The sequence below is a fragment of the Hemicordylus capensis genome, chromosome 4 (genome assembly GCF_027244095.1).
Source record: "Hemicordylus capensis ecotype Gifberg chromosome 4, rHemCap1.1.pri, whole genome shotgun sequence".
Lineage (NCBI taxonomy): Eukaryota > Metazoa > Chordata > Lepidosauria > Squamata > Cordylidae > Hemicordylus > Hemicordylus capensis.
The window spans coordinates 278,471,114-278,489,383 of NC_069660.1; the positions used below are offsets into that span (position 1 = coordinate 278,471,114).

General features: G+C 42.6%; 1 protein-coding gene across 4 annotated transcripts in view; it reads left to right on the forward strand.

Annotated features, from left to right (window-relative positions):
- Window positions 1-18,270, forward strand: part of CNBD1 (cyclic nucleotide binding domain containing 1) — a 275,403-nt gene that overhangs the window by 249,753 nt on the left and 7,380 nt on the right. For 3 of the 4 annotated variants that reach the window (XM_053313410.1, XM_053313413.1, XM_053313412.1), the window contains one exon: window positions 13,642-13,701. The exons of the other annotated variant lie outside the window; for it this stretch is intronic. In XM_053313410.1, the coding sequence (XP_053169385.1) occupies window positions 13,642-13,701 (60 nt within the window). The remainder of the gene's footprint in view (window positions 1-13,641; window positions 13,702-18,270) is intronic. 4 annotated transcript variants of the gene reach the window in all.

The following is an 18,270-nucleotide window of genomic DNA, read 5'->3' on the forward strand; positions in this document are numbered from 1 at the left end:
TCTTGTCTGGAATTAACTCAGTTTATTAGCCCACATCCAACCCATCACGACCCCCAGAACCCAATTCAGGACATGCACTGCCTCCCTAGGATCAGGTGACAAAGAGATATAGCTGAGTGTCATTGCATATTGCTGACAACTCAGCCCAAGTCTCCAGATGACCTCTCCCAGCAGTTTCATGTAGATGTTAAACAGCATGGGGGACAAAACCGAACCCTACGGGACCCCACAGGCCAATGGCCACAAAGGTGAACAATAGTCCCCCAGCACCACCTTATGGACCCTCCCCCCAATAAAGGACCAGAGCTACTCCAAAGCAATACCTCAGATTCCCATACTCGAGAAGCGGTCCAGAAGGATACCATGGTCAATGGTATTGAATGCCGCTGAGAGGTCCAGCAGAACCAACAGAGATGCCCTCCCCCTTTCTAGCTCCCAGAGTAGGTCATCCACTAGAGCTACCAAGGCAGTTTCAGTCCCATATCCAGGGTAGAAATCAAATTGAAAAGGATCTAGATAATCCACATCATCCAAGACTCCTTGCAGCTGGGACACCACCACACGCTCTATCACCTTGTCCAAAAAGGGAAGGTTAGAGGCAGGTCTAAAGTTGTCCAGGTTGGAGGGATCAAAGGAGGGCTTTTTAAATAATGGCCTTACCTTTGCCTCCTTGAGGCATGATTGCATCCTGCTCTCCCTTAATGAAGCATTAATAAACACCTCCAACCATCTGCTTATGCCCTCCCTGACAGCTTCTATCAGCCATGAAAGGCAAGGGTCAAGAATGCACAATGTCGCCTGCACACTGCTGAAAACCTTGTCCACATCTTCAGGCGGTACTAACTGAAAATAATCCAACACAATAGAACCGTGTGGCACCTGAGGCATATCTGCTGGAACTGCCAAAACTCTGGAGTCCAAATCAGCACAGATGTGAGCGACTTTATCTGCAAAGTGACATGCAAACTGATCACAATGGGCTGTAGATGATTCCTCTCCCATTACCTGGGGGGATGTGTGGAGCAATGTCTTTACTACACAAAACAGCTCTGCTGCTCTGCATTGAGCAGATGTCATAGAATCAGAGAAAAAGCATTTCTTCATTGCCCCCACTGCCATGGAGTAGCTAAAATGGGCTCTAGCCCGTGTTTGGTCGGATTCATCACGACTCTTCCTCCATAATGGTTCCAGCTATCGCCCGAGTTGTTTTATTGCCCTAAGCTCCAAGGAAAACCAAGGAGCAGAACGGGCTCCACTAAGCTGGAGAGGGCATTTAGGAGCAACTGTGTCAACCGCCTGAGCTGTCTCTCCAGTCTAGAGATTCACCAGGGCCTCGACAGAGTCACCATCTCTGGACACTGGAAACTCCTCAAGGGCTGTCTGGAAACCGAGCATATACATAAGCCTCCGGGGGTGGACCATTCTAATTGGTCCACCCCTCCCCTGCAGACAGCAGACGGAACAGTCAAACTAAACCCCACCAGATGATGATCTGTCCATGACAAGGGAGTTATTTCAAACTTCCCCATCTCCAGATCATTTATTCCCTCGTCGGCAAAAACCAGATCCAGAGTATGTCCTGCCATGTGGGTAGGGCCAGATACCAGCTGAAATAGACCCATGGTTGCCATGGAGGGCATGAAATCCTCTGATAAAAACCAGGTCCAAGACTCGCTCAGTCATACAATCTTGCTGGCTTCTTGATGGAAATAAGGAAGGTCTCCTGAGACCCCAGGCTGCTCACCCCAAGGTTGAGAGCCACAAGGACAAGAGCCCTTGTGCTCTCACTCTTCGGCTCGCACCAAGAGGCTCGCACCCCTGACCCAGCCTGCTCTATGTTGTAGCAGCAGCCCCAGTGATGGGTTTCAAAATGAAACTAAAAAGACCAGTTTTACTGTAACATGAAGTAAGAATTGATTTCTGCTGTTTGTATACATTGGCAATGTTGTTTTCTTTAATCTAAAATATCAAATGGAAGCCATATGCAGTTTGAACAGATACAAAACCATCATTTTCACATATCATACATCTGTTAATTGAATTACTTGAGGCTCCTGTATCATACGAAGTGGGGACACTCTAGAGTGCTTTGTCATTTTAGATCTTCAAGGGTACTTTCAGATGGCAAAGTATCTGCTGTGCCTGGTGATATTATTTATTATAAGTGGTAAAGGGTGATGGGTATGTGAATTGGCTGCCTGTAAATAGTTGTCAATAGGAAGCCATTCATTATGTACTTAAGAGACTAAGGAAACAGCTTAATATTTTCTAATGGCTGTGGAGTGGCTCTCCTCTATGGATGGTGCCTTTTGTTTAGAGCCCTATGCTGTCGAGGACTGTAGCTGAAGGAATGCCATCTGAACATACCTTGACTATTGCCTTTAATTCCATTAAGGCTCTTCATTAATCCCAATCTGCTCATACCTTGCTCCATTTTTCAGCACCTGGACTTTACTTACAGTATGTAAAATACTTATCTTATCTATTTCAAAAAAGGCATTTATGGCTATCAATAAAATACTGGACTAATGCATTCACATTCAAACTTTGTCCTATAAAATCAGCAATATTAGCATTAAAACTCAACTGGAATTGGAAAAATGACAATATGGCTGCCTTTGGACATAACATGAAACCAGAGGCAATTGTGCCAGAGGTTAAAGATTTGGGTCATCCGAATGTGTGAGCCCGTGGCTTCATCAATGAACCGTGGAGCGGTTCCCAAACCTCCCCAAACCTGAATTTGACCCTTTGGTTCCAATTAAGTTGAAACCTCTGGTCCAAAAGCAGCATCGTGTCATCCGAATTCTGCCAGTGGGTCCAGCCAGAGTTGACAGTAGGAAGCTCTTCCCTCCCTCTTACCTGATTGGCTGCAACAGCTTTACTTCATGCATCAAAGGAAGCCCACACAGCCAGTGCCTCCCCCTTTGTAGTCTCCCAGACTGCAGACTGGGCCTTTGAGCCAAGTCAGTTCTAAGTTGAGCTGCCTCGATTTTGAGCTGGCTTGCACATCCCTAGTGAGTTTCAATAATGGATTCCATAGGGCCTGGGCTACTACAGAAATATCTTTGTCCCAGTCTTATCCCATGGTTCTCATGTTGATGGAACTGGGAGAAAGGTTCATTCTCTATGATCTTCAAGGGATGGATGGACTTGTATATCAAGAGGCTTTCCTAAAAGGTATGCAAGACCCAGGCCATTTATGGGATAACCAGTACTTTGAATTGTCCTTGGAAGCAAAGAGGCTTTACTACTAGTTGAATAAGGTCTTGTTTATGCACCCCTGCTAAGAGGTGTATAGACAAGTTGCATTTGTAATAACCACAGCCTATGACTACCAAATTCTTATTTCCCAGGCCAGCTATTCCAGTCCTTGTCATTATTGTTTTAATAGTACATTACTGGAGTACTTACACAGATCAGAAGCTCATCTGTATTATAGGAACAATCATTATTCCTACCAAAATTCTTTATATCTTCTTAAATGTACAATTTTCCATGGATGCATTTCTGCTGTAGCTGCAGAGAATAGCCCTCCTTGTTAAATTCCTGGGTCTGCTGGAATAGTTAGCAAACAGTAATGACTGAATGGTACAACTGTTCTTTCATGTGAAGTAAAACTGTGAAGAGCTGTTTGTCTGTGAGGAAAGCTTTTTCCAAGCCATAACAACTAGACAAGTCATTTCTTCAGAAAAAGGAAGAGAAAGTGGACTCTCTAATGGCGTTTCCATAGACTAACAAGGACTTCACTGAGCTGTGGCTGTCAGCAGCTGGGATAGAGACTGGGAAGTAAACAGACTGCTTCCTTCCAGGCGTTGGTTAAGAAGCTTGTTCAGTCTTCTGCTGTAGAGTAGGAATATTTGTTCACTTCTTTTTCCATGAGTAAACAAAACCATGTTCACACTATTGCTGATTATGCATGACAGGACTGCTCAACTTCGGCTCTCTTGCAGATGATGGCCTACAATTCCCATAATCCCTGGTCACTGAGGCTGGGGATTATGGGAGTTGTAGTCCAGAAACAGCTGGGGGGCCTAAGTTGAGCATGCCTGATTTATGACAACGATCCTCCTACCCAACAGAGACAGACCGTGGGCCAAACTGCACGAAACACAGCAGAGCCACAACAGGCTTTCCTGACATTTCTATGTTTAATTAAAGCACCTGAGGGGAATCCAAATTTTGATCAGAGTAGCAGCACAGAGGAAGAGAGGAATTTCCAAGTGCAATTTCCCCATTCTAATTCACTTCCCCAAAAACATAGTTTGCCTCGTTGGGGAAAGCATACAGGAACAGCATAGGAACATAGGAAGCTGCCATATACTGAGTCAGACCATAGGTCCATCTCACTCAGTATTGTCTACACAGACTGGCAGCGGCTTCTCCAAGGTTGCAGGCAGGAATCAGCGCTCAGCCCTATCTTGGAGAAGCCAGGGAGGGAACTTGGAATCTAGATGCTCTTCCCAGAGCGGCTCCATCCCCTGAGGGGAATATCTTACAGTGATCACACTTCTAGTCTCTTTTTCATATGCAACCAGGGCAAACCCTGCTTAGCTAAGGGGACAAGTCATGCTTGCTACCACAAGACCAGGTCTCTTCCCTAAGCTAGGGAACTGTGCAATGTTTTAAAATCTAGTGATTGGATTTCCTGACATTTTTATTTGTAGTTTCACAAAGTAGAGGGGAAGACCTCTGATTTGATCAGAATAGCAATGCTGGGGGAGGAGAGCTAACCTTTCCTCTCTTTTGTTATCCTGATCTAAATCATCTCTCAAAGCTGCTGTTTGTCTCATTGGGGAAAATGTATGTTTTCCTCACTGGAGCAAATAGCAGCTCTGGGGGATGATTTAGATCAGAATAACAAAAGGCAGGGAAAGGTTATCCCTCCTTCCCCAGAACCACTATTCTGATCAGATCAGAGGCATTCTGTTCTGCTTTATAAAACTGCAAATAAATATGTCAGGAGATCTTCACAGACCTCCTGCATGTCATGCAATTTGGCCCTTAGCTTGTCTCTGGCTCTCATTAGGGTTAGTTTGGGCTTTCTAAAACAACAGATCCTTTCCCAAGAAGTGTTCGTAAAACAGTGACTTGGATTTGTAAAACTGGCATCATATGTTGAACACCATGAGCCTGGTTATATCAGTTCACATCACCTCAACAACAAATAGTTTTATCTAGAACACTCTTCTGCTTTGCTTGATATTACCTGTATAAAACTAACATACTAACCATTAACATCTGCAGGACCGTAGCCCTCTCAGATTACTACTGTGTTCTTGGAACTTTTCCTGCAGAGATTAATAGGCTTTAAGTCATCTCATAATACATATTTCAATATTTTGGAATCCCTCCTCAAAAAAAATAAAAATTTTCTGATTTAATAGAAGTCTCTCTGGTCATAAATGCAGATGTTTCTGAAGAGAAAAGGAGTGGTCAGACTGGAAAAACACTGCATTCTTTTCCTGTGACCTTCCTTAGGTGGCCTTGGATGAAATTCAGGATGTGTACATTAGAAGTGAGCGTCTTCTTTATTGGACCCATATCTCTGTAGCTAGGGGATTGTGTGATGTTTTGAAATCCAGCTTGAACTGAACAGGATTATCAGCAATGTGCTAATATCAATGTATGTCATGAAATAATGTTGGGTTGGGCTATATTTATTTGGGGTGTGAAGATGACACAGGATATGAAAGATTACAACACTTTAATGAAAACCATTATGGAAAACAGACTCCTAGTTTAATTCTTGGCAAAGATGGGAGATATAGCATCATTTACAATTTTGTACAAAATACATTACACTTCTAACTTCTTTGTTTTTTGCTGTCAAATATACATAGAATCCAGATCCAATGTATAATTAAAACTTGTTGGCTGACATCCTGACCAAGGAAGCACTAGTGCAGGAAGAAGATCAGAACAACAGCACTTCTAGACTAACTGCACTAAATGCACAGGAAAGGGGTGATTTTTGATTACTTCCTGTGCCACCCAATAATGTATCCCTGTGGACTATTCAGCTTGATGGGAAGCCAGTGATGAGCACTTTTTGTATAGTTTTCCAACCAGATGTAAATCCAGCCAACGGTGTTATCATCTGGGACACATTTGACCAATTTGCTAACCAAAATGCCATGGGAAATCTGTCAAATGCTTTGCATACATCAAGATGAACTATGTCAACTACATTCCCACATTCACTAAGCTAGTAATTCGAGATATGAGATTAGTCTGGCAGGATTTACTGTTGACAAATCAATGCTGGTTTCTACTAGTCAGTCCATTGGCAACTATATGTTTACGGGCTGACTGCTTTAAAATATGTTATAGTGTTTTCAAGGTTAAACTGAATGGTCTGGTTCCTGGAACCATCTTTTCCCCTTGTTTGATGATTGGGACGTTAGCCCATTTCCATTAGCCCTGTGGCACCTGACACATTCTCCAGACTGGGTCAAAGATTATAGATATTGATTCTGAGAGTACACACATTCTTTTATTAGCCTAGCATTCAGTTCCTTCAGCCCTGAAAATATGAATTCATGTAAGCTAGACAGTTATTTCATGAACAGCAATTTACCAATCTTGAACTGCAGTTCTGATCCCTGTATCTCACAGGCAATTTTGAAATACAAATTTAACATATCACTTTCATTATTTGGGCTTTGTTCCTTCCAATAGAAACTCTAGAGTTCTACCTTGTATTAGTTCAAATTGTTTTTGTATCGTATTGGTTTACATCTCTTAGAAAACAGCTACTGAGCTGGATTTGCTTCCAGTGATGGACAGCTCCTTTGTGACCACTAGTATCTTAAATCATGTTAAACTCCTAGAAATTATTGCTGATGGCATTTTAATTTTTTCTGGTTGGTGGCATTTTAATTTTCCCTTTGGGATTTTGATATATATTTTCATTAACATCATTTTAATATGGATTTAATTTTTTTAAAAAAAACTTGGAATGAATATTCCCCTTCTTACACTCAATCTTCCTCATGAATTTTATGAATGCTGGAGGGAAAACCATGTGCTTATTGATCTTGGATGAATTTTAGTTTAAGTGGCAATTCATGGTGAAGAACATAATATATTCAGAGTAATCCACACTCATGTTGGGTCATGGGTAGAATAGGAGCAGAAATCCTGCATAAGTTATGCTGTCTTTCTAATTAGCAAATATTGAGGTGATTCTCATGATTGCCAGGGTGGGAAGGTGGGCGGGGGTGGCGAAGGCATGGTAAACTTTCCCTTCTCCACAGATGAGCAAGGTGAAGGTGGTGGGAGCATGCTTTGGGCAACACTGCTTTGTGAGGCACAGAGCAGGGCAGAGGGATCCGGGGCTGGAACGTGTTGTTCTGGCCTCTGGGCATCCCACAATGCACCGTATGGGACACACATTGCATTGGGGGATTCCCCTGTTTTACGAGCACTCTATGCACCCATCTCTATGTATCCTCAGGCTGAACCCAGCCCAAGGAGACACATAGTACCCATCAGCCTGGTTAAAGGTGTGAGCACACCCTTAACATCAGCTAACAGCCGAGTTATTTAGGAGGCTTAGGCAGGTGGGAAACAGAGGGATCTGTGAGGATCCTGCCATGTCTTATGTCCAGCCTAACCCAGGCTGGGCTGGGCTGGGCTGGGCTGGTTGTGCGAGCAGCCTCACTTACAAATATTATTTTAATGGCCACGTGCTCTCTTTGAATTCATATGCAGTCTTTCACAGAGCAGCAAGTTCTGTAGTGTTTCTGACACTCTCGTCAGTTTTTTGAAATAATTTATGCTCTGCTTGAGCCACCTTTCTATGATGCACCTACACAGCAGTCTGGGATGTTAACATGTGGCTGCCAGGGGATGGATAGTCCTTCCACACAGCAGAAGGTTGGACCTGATGGCCTTTTTTTATGGGCAGGACCATCACTGGCATCAGGGTTGTTACTAGATACTTAAAATATGCAGGCCCCAGGCTTACAAACCCACTTTTGGTAGTTAAACTCAACCATACCCCCCACAGGAATAATTAGTATTAAGAGTCTCTAATATTATAATGATGAGCCAGTGTGATGTGATTAGCCAGTGTGGTGTAGTGCTTAGAGTGCTGGACTAGGACCGGGGAGACCTGGGTTCAAATCCCCATTCAGTCATGATACTTGCTGGGTGACTCTGGGCCAGTCATTTCTCTCTCAGCCTAACCTACTTCACAGGGTTGTTGTGAGGAGAAACTTCAGTATGTATACCGCTCTGGGCTCCTTGAAGGAACAGCGGAATATAAATGTAAATAAATAAATAAATAAGTTCCGCCTATGAAGATGGAAGTAGCAGAGAGATAGGTGAGGCTAGGTGTTCTCTCCAATGCTCTCTGCAGGTTCTTCCATTGCTGCCCTTCCTTTCCATGGAGGAGGGAGGTGGCTGATGAAATTCAGGGCTCTGAGCAGTCCACTTGGGGTCTATGCCCCTTGCCCCATGGACCGCCCTTTAATGATGTCCCTAACTGTGGTCCTCGCCAACTCCTATCATTCTACAATTTTATTATTCATTTCCCTTTTCTCACCTGCCAAGACAATTGATAAAGAACAAGCTTCTTTTTCAAATATAACATGTATTTATAATCTACCAAGCATAACGATTGTGGGCATTTGCATGCTGTGAGGCTTATGGCCATGCTAGTGCCAGATGCACATCTTAGATTGTTGTTATTGTTATTAAGAATGGCTGACATGTTGTGCAATGTTAAGAGAGAGGAGCAAGAGCTCCATCCTTGCAAAGGGCTGATAAACGAGCTGTTCTCAAGGCTTGCCTTAAAGCATGCAGGGAGGGAAATGGAGATGTGATTTTCACATCTCTCCCCTCCAAAGCCCTTTTTCTTAACAGGAATATGTCCCCGAGGCTGTACTAAGTTGTTATTTGTATCCTGACTGAGCCTGGAAATACAAAGGTAGCTGATATCTTCATTTATGCTTTCAGAGAATGTATCCATCTAGTTCAGTATTGTCTAATCCAGATGTTCCCAACCTGAGGTACTCATGTTGCTGGACTACAGCTCCCATCATCCCTAGCCACAACAAATTGTAGCTGCGGTTGATGGGAATTGTAGATCAGCAACATCTGGAGCAACACATGTTGGGAAGCCCTAGTCTACTCTGTTCTGATTGGCATCACCACTCCAAAGTCTTGGGCAGAGGTCTTTCCTAATTCTACTAACTGGCATACTGTTAATGGGAAATTATTTCTTGTTTACACAGTCAGACAGGTGTTATTGACTGGTTTGTTTTATCCAGACATCGAGTCCTTCCGAAGGACCTGGGATGGCTGAATTTTATTGTCAATGTTGTTGCTGTTGTTATAGATATTGTCGCAGAATGAGTGCTGTTCCCAGTAAAGCTGCTTTTTGTAATTGGCTGATGGTGATTTCTGTGTCCCCTATGGTGTTGAGGTGCTCTTCAAGGTCTTTTGGAACTGCACCCAGGGCGCCAATTACCACTGGGATTATTTTGGACTTTTTCTGCCACAGCCTTTCAATTTCAATCTGTAGATCTTTGTATTTGGTGATTTTTTCTATTTCTTTTTCTTCTATTCTGCTATCCCCTGGTATTGTAAATTATTATTATTATTATTATTATTAACAACAACAACAAAAAGTAGAAAAATCAACAACAAAGAGCAAGTGCCGCTTTGTAAAGAAGCAGATGAAACAGTGGACCACCTAATCAGATGCTGGAAGAAGATCGCACAGACTGACTACAAACAAAGGCATGACAAGGTAGCAGGGATGATACACTGGAACATCTGCAAAAAATACAAGCTACCTGTAGCCAAAAATTGGTGGGACCATAAAATTGAAAAAGTGGTAGAAAATGAAGATGCAAAAACAGACAAACATCTGCCACACAATACACCAGATATAACTGTAGTCAAGAAGAAAGAAAAACAAGTTAAAATAATCAACATAGCAATACCAGGGGATAGCAGAATAGAAGAAAAGGAAATAGAAAAAATTACAAAATACAAAGATCTACAAATTGATATTGAAAGGCTGTGGCAGAAGGACCCAAATCATCCCAATGGCAATTGGCGCCCTAGGTGCAATTCCAAAACAACTTGAAGATCACCTTAACACCATAGGGGCCACAGAAATCACCAGCAGCCAATTGCAAAAAGCAACTTTACTTGGAACAGCCTATATTCTGTGATGATATCTATAATAACAGCAACAACATTGATAATAAAATTCAGCCATCCCAGGTCCCTGGGAAGGACTCGATGTCTGTATAAAACAAACCAATCAATAACACCTGTCTGACTGTGTAAATAAATAAATATATATATATATATATAATATAAAACAACAACAACAACCTCCTTTATTTGTTAACCACCCCATAACAAATTGTTCTCTGTGCGGCTTACAGCACATTAAAATATGAGATCAAAATACAAAACATATTAAATCATAACAGATCAAAAAAGGGGGGAATACAAAATACAATACAGAAGAATTTAAAAGACATTGTTAAAATCAATTAAAATCAGATCAACATTTTAAAGTTTAAAAGGTCTGAATGAACAAAAACATTTTCACCTGGCATCTAAAAGAATAAAGTAATTAAGACATGTGAACCTCACTGGGGAGGCTACTCCATAAATGGGGTGCAACCACTGAAAAGGCCCTCTCCTCAGTATCCACTAGGAATGTGCACCGAACCACAGAGGTGCGGTCCGGCACCAGCGGGGGTCTCCCTTTAAGGGTGGTGGGTTGCACTTACCCATCCTGCTGCTTTCCCCCACCGGTGCTCCGTTTTTCCGAAATGTTTTTGGGACGGCAGCGTTCCTCCCTGCTGCCCTGCCCCCCAAAATACCAGCAGTACCAATTGCGTGTATGCCCGCTGCCACCGTGTGTGTGGCCACTGCGCACATTGCATGCACACATTGCATGTGATGTGCGCACACAACGTGCAATGTGTGTGGCAGGCACATATACGATTGGTACTTCTGGTGTTTCCGGCAAACTATGGGGGCAGGGGCGGAAGGGCGGAACGCTGCCACCCCCAAAACATTTCGGAAAAACGGAGCGCCGGTGGAGGGAAAGTGGTGGGAGGGGTAAGTGCAACCCCCACCCTTAAAGAACCACCCCCTGGCGCCGGACCACCAGACTGGGCCACGTTCGAACCGGTTTGGAGGCCTCTATAATGGCCTCTGGACTGGTTCGTGCACATCCCTAGTAGCCACCTGCCTCACCTAGTTTGGCAAGGGCACTTGGACAGGGCCTCGAAAGAAGATCTCAATGTCTGGGTTGGGATATATGGGGCAAGGTGCTCTGTCAAGTAACCTGGTTCCAAGCCATTTAGGGCGTTAAAGGTTAGAACTAGCACTTTGAATGGATTAAGTCTCAACTTTTTCTCCCTCATCCAGTCCGTTACTGCATCCAGGCACCACCTCAGGACAGTCGCTGCCTCACCTGCATCTGATGAAAAGGAGAGATACAACTGAGTGTCAGCCACATACTGATGACACCTCAGGCCAGATAGCTAGATGACCTCTCCCAGTCGTTTCATGTAGATGTTAAACAGCATAGGGGAAAGAATGGAACCCTGCAGAACCCCAAAGCACAACTGCTGAGCAGTAATCCCCCAGCACCACCTTTTGGGAATGGGCCTTGAGGTAGGAGTGGGATCACCTCCAAACAGTGCCCCCACCCAATTTGGCTAGCCTATCCAAAAGGATACCATGGTCAATTTTATCAAAAGGTGCTGAGAAATCCAAGAGAATTAATAGGGTTGTACTCCCCTTCTCTCTCTCTCTCTTTACACAGGTCATCCCACAGGGTGACCAAAGCAGCTTCTGTTCCAAAGCCAGGCCTGAAGCCTGATTCAAATGGATCTAGATAGTCCATTTCCTCTCAAGAATGTCTGGAGCTGGTCAGCTACATACACACTCAAGCACCTTACCCAGGAAGAGAATATTGGCCACAGGCCTATAACTGTTTTCATCCTCTGGGTCCAGACTAGGTTACTTTAGAAGTGGTTGACTAATAACCTTCTTCAATGGAGCTGGGACTTTTCCCTCTCTCAATGAGGCATTTAGAACCTGCTGGACCCAGCTAAAAATTCTCTCCCTACTAGATTTAATAATCCAAATACTAGGGATTGAAGTTGCAACCTTCTGCATGCAAAACATCTGTCATGGAACGATGGACCACCCTTTCATTGTATGAGAGCAGGGAAATTGCTTGCTATGGCCAGCATCAGCAAATAACTAACAGAAAGCAACATTATCCCATTCTTGTAGAGAGGTCTTCATTTGGTCACCCATGCACAGATCAGCATGATTCAGTTGTGCTGAAGATTCTGGTGAATACCTTTGTGATCACATGGGGATTTATGTTTCTGTACACAGTTTACCTTTCTAGGATCACGATGACTGCTGCTGCAGTCCAGTAGTAAGTCTGCACTCGAAGGGGCAGTTGACCATTTCCCTATTTGCATATATGAAAAATATTTGAATACTTATTTCAAATTCTGCCCAGAGTGAGCTAAAAAGAATTAGCATTGCTTGCTCTGGAATTCTATTTTTTGTTTGCTGCAAACTATTGTCCTTGAAGTGGTTGACCCTGCAAGTTTCTGCTTTCCTCTGCTTCCACCTTTTCTCACTTGTCACTTTCTGACTCCTAGCCTCTGCTTGTTCCCTAGCAACACTGATCACTCCTAACATTCCATGTGGCAATCTGCAAGTCCTGTACATTCTCTTGTTTCCAGCCAGGCGCACTACACGTATTTAAGAGCTGAACACTGTGTGTGTGTGTGTGTGATGTGCGTGTGTGCGCGCATTTGTGTACTAGTTCTATTTTGCAGAGGCTTCCTTCCAAGAAGCATTTTGTAGGAAAAAATTACATCTCTTTTGGTTTATGTAAATATCAATAGTGCGGTCACTTAAATAGGTCTATTATTTTATTCTATATATTGGCTCAGGAATTGCTCCCAGGTGTTTCCATACAACAATGATATATACCTTGCCTGCTTCACGTATTCTCAGATCAGATCCATTAACAAGCTGCCTTTTTGTCCATTCATGGTAGTCAAAATCAGAGTGCTTTGTTTGTATTAGAAGTTCTTCCTAATGCACAGTCTGGTCTCTGCATTTTGGGGGAAGTCAGTAAGATAAATGTTTAATTTAGGCCAATAATTAATGCGCTCATTAACTATATACATGGTATATGCTCATATATTTCAATACAGAGTCTTTGCTTCCTACAAATGAAGACCAACTTGACGCTCTCATTCATATATATATATATATATATATATATATATATATATATATATGAAAGAGACAGTTGTTCAAAAAAGGCTGGGTGGTTCTGAGGGAAGCATATGTCTATGTTTTGATAGTAACCTTCCTATGCGGGGAACGTTATTCTTCTTATTAGAGAACAGTTATTCAACTCTAATATGTCCTGCAGTGATAATATTCCATGACATGTTGTTTTGAAATGAGGTATTTTATGTAAAAGCATATAAATTAAATCATGAAGTCGTAGAGGGATTATAAAATTAGGTACTTCTTGAAGTTAGGCCACCAAAGCCTCCTAAATAATTGAAAAAACATTGGGTTTAAAGTATTCACAATTGTTCTCTTTCTATGTAGGATGATATCAAGCTTGACTATATAAAAAAAGAAATTGAAAAAGAATGGAAGCACAAAAAGGTAATAAGAAAATGGGGACCATTGTGTGAGGCTCTGTGTAGGAGAAAATATAGAATAATGGGAGGGAGGGAAGGAGGGAGCTCTTACAAAGCAACTTGTCATGTGCACAAATTCCCTCCTTCACCCCTTCTCTACTCTGTTCCCTCTTCTCAAAAGTATCCTTGCTTTTTAAAACAAAAATATCAGGACATTATTACATTAATGTGTATTGTGTCCCTAAATCTGGAGGAAAATTACTCAACTTGGTTCTAGTCCCATTGAAATTAAAAGTTAAGCAATGCTTTCCATTTCACCCAATGACATCCTGACTAATGAAGCATTGATGCTTTGTGAGATGCACCAGTGCTGCACACACAATACATAACTCATGGGGAGGGGCAAATGATGATAATCTCCCTTTCCCCTTAAGTGTTCTGTGCCACCCAAAAATATGCCCCTGAGAGTAATGCAGCCCTCAGGGACATATCTGCAGGTGACAGAAGGACCTGGGGGAAGGGGAGGTAATCAAAACTCCTTCTCTCGCATGAGCTCCAGTGCTGCATTAGTCTGGAAATTGTCCTCAGCACCAGCTCATGTCACATAGGAAGCTGCCATATACTGAGTCAGACCATTGATCTATCTAGTTCAGTTGTCTTCACAGACTGGCAGTGGCTTCTCCAAGGTTGTAGGCAGGAATCTCTATCTTGGAGAAGCAAGGGAGGGAACTTGGGACCTTCTGCTCTTCCCAGAGCAGCTCCATCCCCTGAGAGGAATATCTTACAGTGCTCATGCATCAAGTCTCCCATTCATATGCAACCGGGGTGGACCCTGCTTAGCTAAGGGGACAAGTCATGTTTGCTAGCACAAGACCAGCTCTCCTGGTCTTGGCACTGGTGATTCGTTAGCCAAGATATCAGCCAATATCTGGAATTGCTCCTATAGCTGCTCAGCAAAAACTACAGATCCAGGCCAGTCTTTATTTGTTCTGAGCCAGATGGCTTAATTTCATCATAAGCTATTTTAAAAATGAATATCATTTGGACAGCAAAAGCCTTCAAGTTTTCAAGTGGGTAAACAAACAAGAAACAATGCTAATTTGTTTTCTGCTAAAAGAAATAAATAAAACACATTTTACTATATTTGTAAAAGGCTTACTAATCAGCTTAGGCATGACTGGTTCATATTTTGGTGGGTGTCTAAAAAACCCAAACAAATGAAATGTAAACCACTTTCCCCCCACAATGCGTCCAGCTGATGCTCAGTGACTGCCATATGCCCTTTCCACTGTAGTCTGTGACTGCCAGAATCCAGTTTGTGGCACTGGCCTCACAAACAAATAGCATTGGTGTCCGGCTGGCCTTTCCAGTTGATCATAGATAGCTCATTGCCACTTATGTTGCCAAGATGATTTCACTTGTCCCCTAAAACCTTGGTTTTTAATAAACAAAACACAGCTTTTTAAAAGAATGCTAATGAAATTTCAGTAGCAAGCTGAATTCACTTGAAAAGTAAATGTACCACATGATTTGAGTGCAGAGGAATCCTTTGCTTTTCTCAGAAGTAAGTCTAAATGGATGTATTGTAAGTATGTTTAAGACTGATGATTTTAGAGCCCAATGTTTACACAAAGGAAATCTCACTGAATCTTACTGGAGCTGCCTTATATAAAACCAGACCATGAACCCACCTAGTTCATATTCTGCAATGACTGGCAATGACAATCCAGAGTTTCAGACTGAGGTCATTCTCATTCCGGTACCTGGAGATGCCATGGATTGACCTCCTGACCATTTTTGTGTAAAGCATGCCCTATACCATCAAGCTGCAGTCTCTCCCACAAACTGATGCACAATGGGGCCTAAATCTCAATGAACACAGATTGCAACCTATCTGTCAGCAGGTTTACAGATTTTGTTTCTATACCATTCCATTGGAAAGCTCTTTGTATAGTTTACAATAAAATATAAAACATACACAAATGAAACTAAGCCAGCAATAAAATCAACAAAATATACAGCATAAAAATAACCAGGAAAAGCAGTATTTTTGTTGTCTGCATTGTTATTTTTAGCTTGTGAACCACTTTGTGAAGATTTTATCCTTAAAAGCAGTATATAAATTAAAATATATATTTTTAAAAACCCTCAAAATCCTTGCTAAGAACCCTAAATGTTATTTGAAATCAAACACTTTTCATCTGGCATCTGAAACCTAGTAGAGCCTGGGGACCTTGTCCATCCTTAAGCACAAGGAAGTTTTATATATGTTCCATCATAAGCGATCTGTAATCTCCTATCTTGGATGACCTCTGGGAAGAGATGTCAGGATATATGGGAGGGGCCATTCTTCAGATAGCCAGGACTTAAGTGTAGGATGTTAGTCAAAACTGGAACTTCAAACTAGGATTGGAAACAAACACATAGGCCCCATTCGCACCGAACACTGACCCACATTTGAATAGATCTCTGGTTCCACAGATGTTATGTACCACAGTTGAGCATGGAACCACAGTTGAGCATGGAGATGAAACTGAGGGTTCAGATTGGAACTCCAATCTAAACCCATGGGTTGTAGTGAGTTTCATCACCATAACCAGAGGTTCCAGGCAGCCTCTGTTACATCCAAATTCAGAACCACAGCCCGCTGGCCCTGGAACCAGAGTTGAGGGAGGAAGTTTCTCTCTCAACTCAGGCATGATTGGCTGTGTGCTATCCTTCTGTAAAGAAGGACGTTCACTCAGCAAGCTCCCCTGCCTCTCTGCAGTCTCACTGGCTACAGAGAGACAGCTTTCCTGAATGTCCAAATTTAGCCGAGAGAGTATGGAGAAGTGGGGGGGGGGCATGGAACCATGGGTCCATTGGACCAGCATTCTGCATTACATGCAAATGTGGCCATAGTCAATGTACACCTTTTAGTACTGGTGTATATCCAGTGGCGTGCACCAGTTAAAACTTTAGCTGCAGCATTTTAGATCAACCGGCATATCAAAACCATCTTCTGAGGCAACCCCATTGTGATGCCCTTAGGTGGCAATATAGTGTGTCTGTTGGTGGGGACGTGGTCAAGGTCTCAGCAGATTATGGAGGAAGAAGAGGAACGGGGAGGTTCCTAAGCCCCCTTCTCCCTCCCTCCCTCCCTCCCTCCCTCCTAAGCCTTGAGCTCTGGCAGGCTCCTTGACTAGTGCAGCCTCTGTGATTGACTCATCATCAGCCTGGCCATTAAATAGCCCTCCACAGGCATTGCAAGTCTCATAGGATGCCAAGATCTCACAAGATGGTCTTTTGGCCACCTGTGAGAGCTTGATTGGCTCTTTTTCCTCTGGGCCATGGCTAGCCCTTTCTGCCATGTCTTGCCCAGCTGCCACAGCTCTTGTTATGAGCCCCCTCCAGATCTTTAAGACCCTGCTCGAAATGATCACCATGGTGACACAACACCCATGTCAAATGCACCCAGGAGACTCCAGGAGCAAAACCCCATCAAGACATACCACTGAATATGGACCTGTTCCTTCAGGTGGAATTTGACCCAGTCAAGAGTAGGCCATTCACCAGCTTTTCAGTTTAAGATTCCATAAAAAATCAAGGTGAATGGATGAAATTATTGGATCCAATACTATTTCAATCCAATAATTGTACCAGCCCAGATCGAATCAGTTGATGCATTGTTACCACAGGATGTTATGGCCCATACGAAATAATGGGAAATAATCAGCCTTCAAATGAGCCCTTAAGACACATGTTTTCAGACAGGACTTTAGTAATCTCTGAATGTTTTAAATTTTTAAACTGCTCTGCAGTTTAAGAGGCATGGTATACACCTCTCTTGGAGTTGATGATGGACACTTCTGAGGACTTGATACCATCTCATTTTATACAGAAGTGTCACCGTTTCAGAAAAGCAGGCAAAATTCTGCCCCTTGCATTGAATATACAGGAGGACCTCTTTATTCATGGGGGTTCCATTCCCACCCATTTTCTTGGATAGCAAAACTGTGAATAAAGAAACCTTAGACCTATGGGGAGTGGGGGTTAGGTTCCTAAGCACACTTCAGTGTGCTGAAAATCACAAGAAAAGAAAAAAAACTTGCTCTCCAGTTCTCCAGCAATACCCCCAACACTTCCAAATCCTCAGATTTTTGTTCTTTTTTGAGTTTTGTTTTGTTTTCCAGAAAAGAGACACAAAATGGCTTAGCACAACAAAATGGTGGCAGGAACTGATGCCAGAAATCATTTCCAGCAGCTCAAGAACTGCGGATGGTGAAAATAACCCTATTTTTGCCCCATGAATAAAGAAAATGGGATCTTATTTTTCTTTCTTTATTGTAATGAGATTACAACAGTACATATAACATGATCAAAGATAGTAATAATATATGTGATTATAACTGAAAAAGAAAAGAAAAAAGCAAGTTCTCTTAAACATAACTTTTATCGCCCCCTGGCAATTGGCTATTGTTGATGATGCCTTTTTTACTGATAGGAGAAATGGACAGATTATTTCAACAGTGACTGGCTTTGGGAATTATAGTGGGAGGAGGAGGGTCTGTTCTTCTAAGGGGGGAAAATCATGCCACTTGAAGCTGGCTCTCTC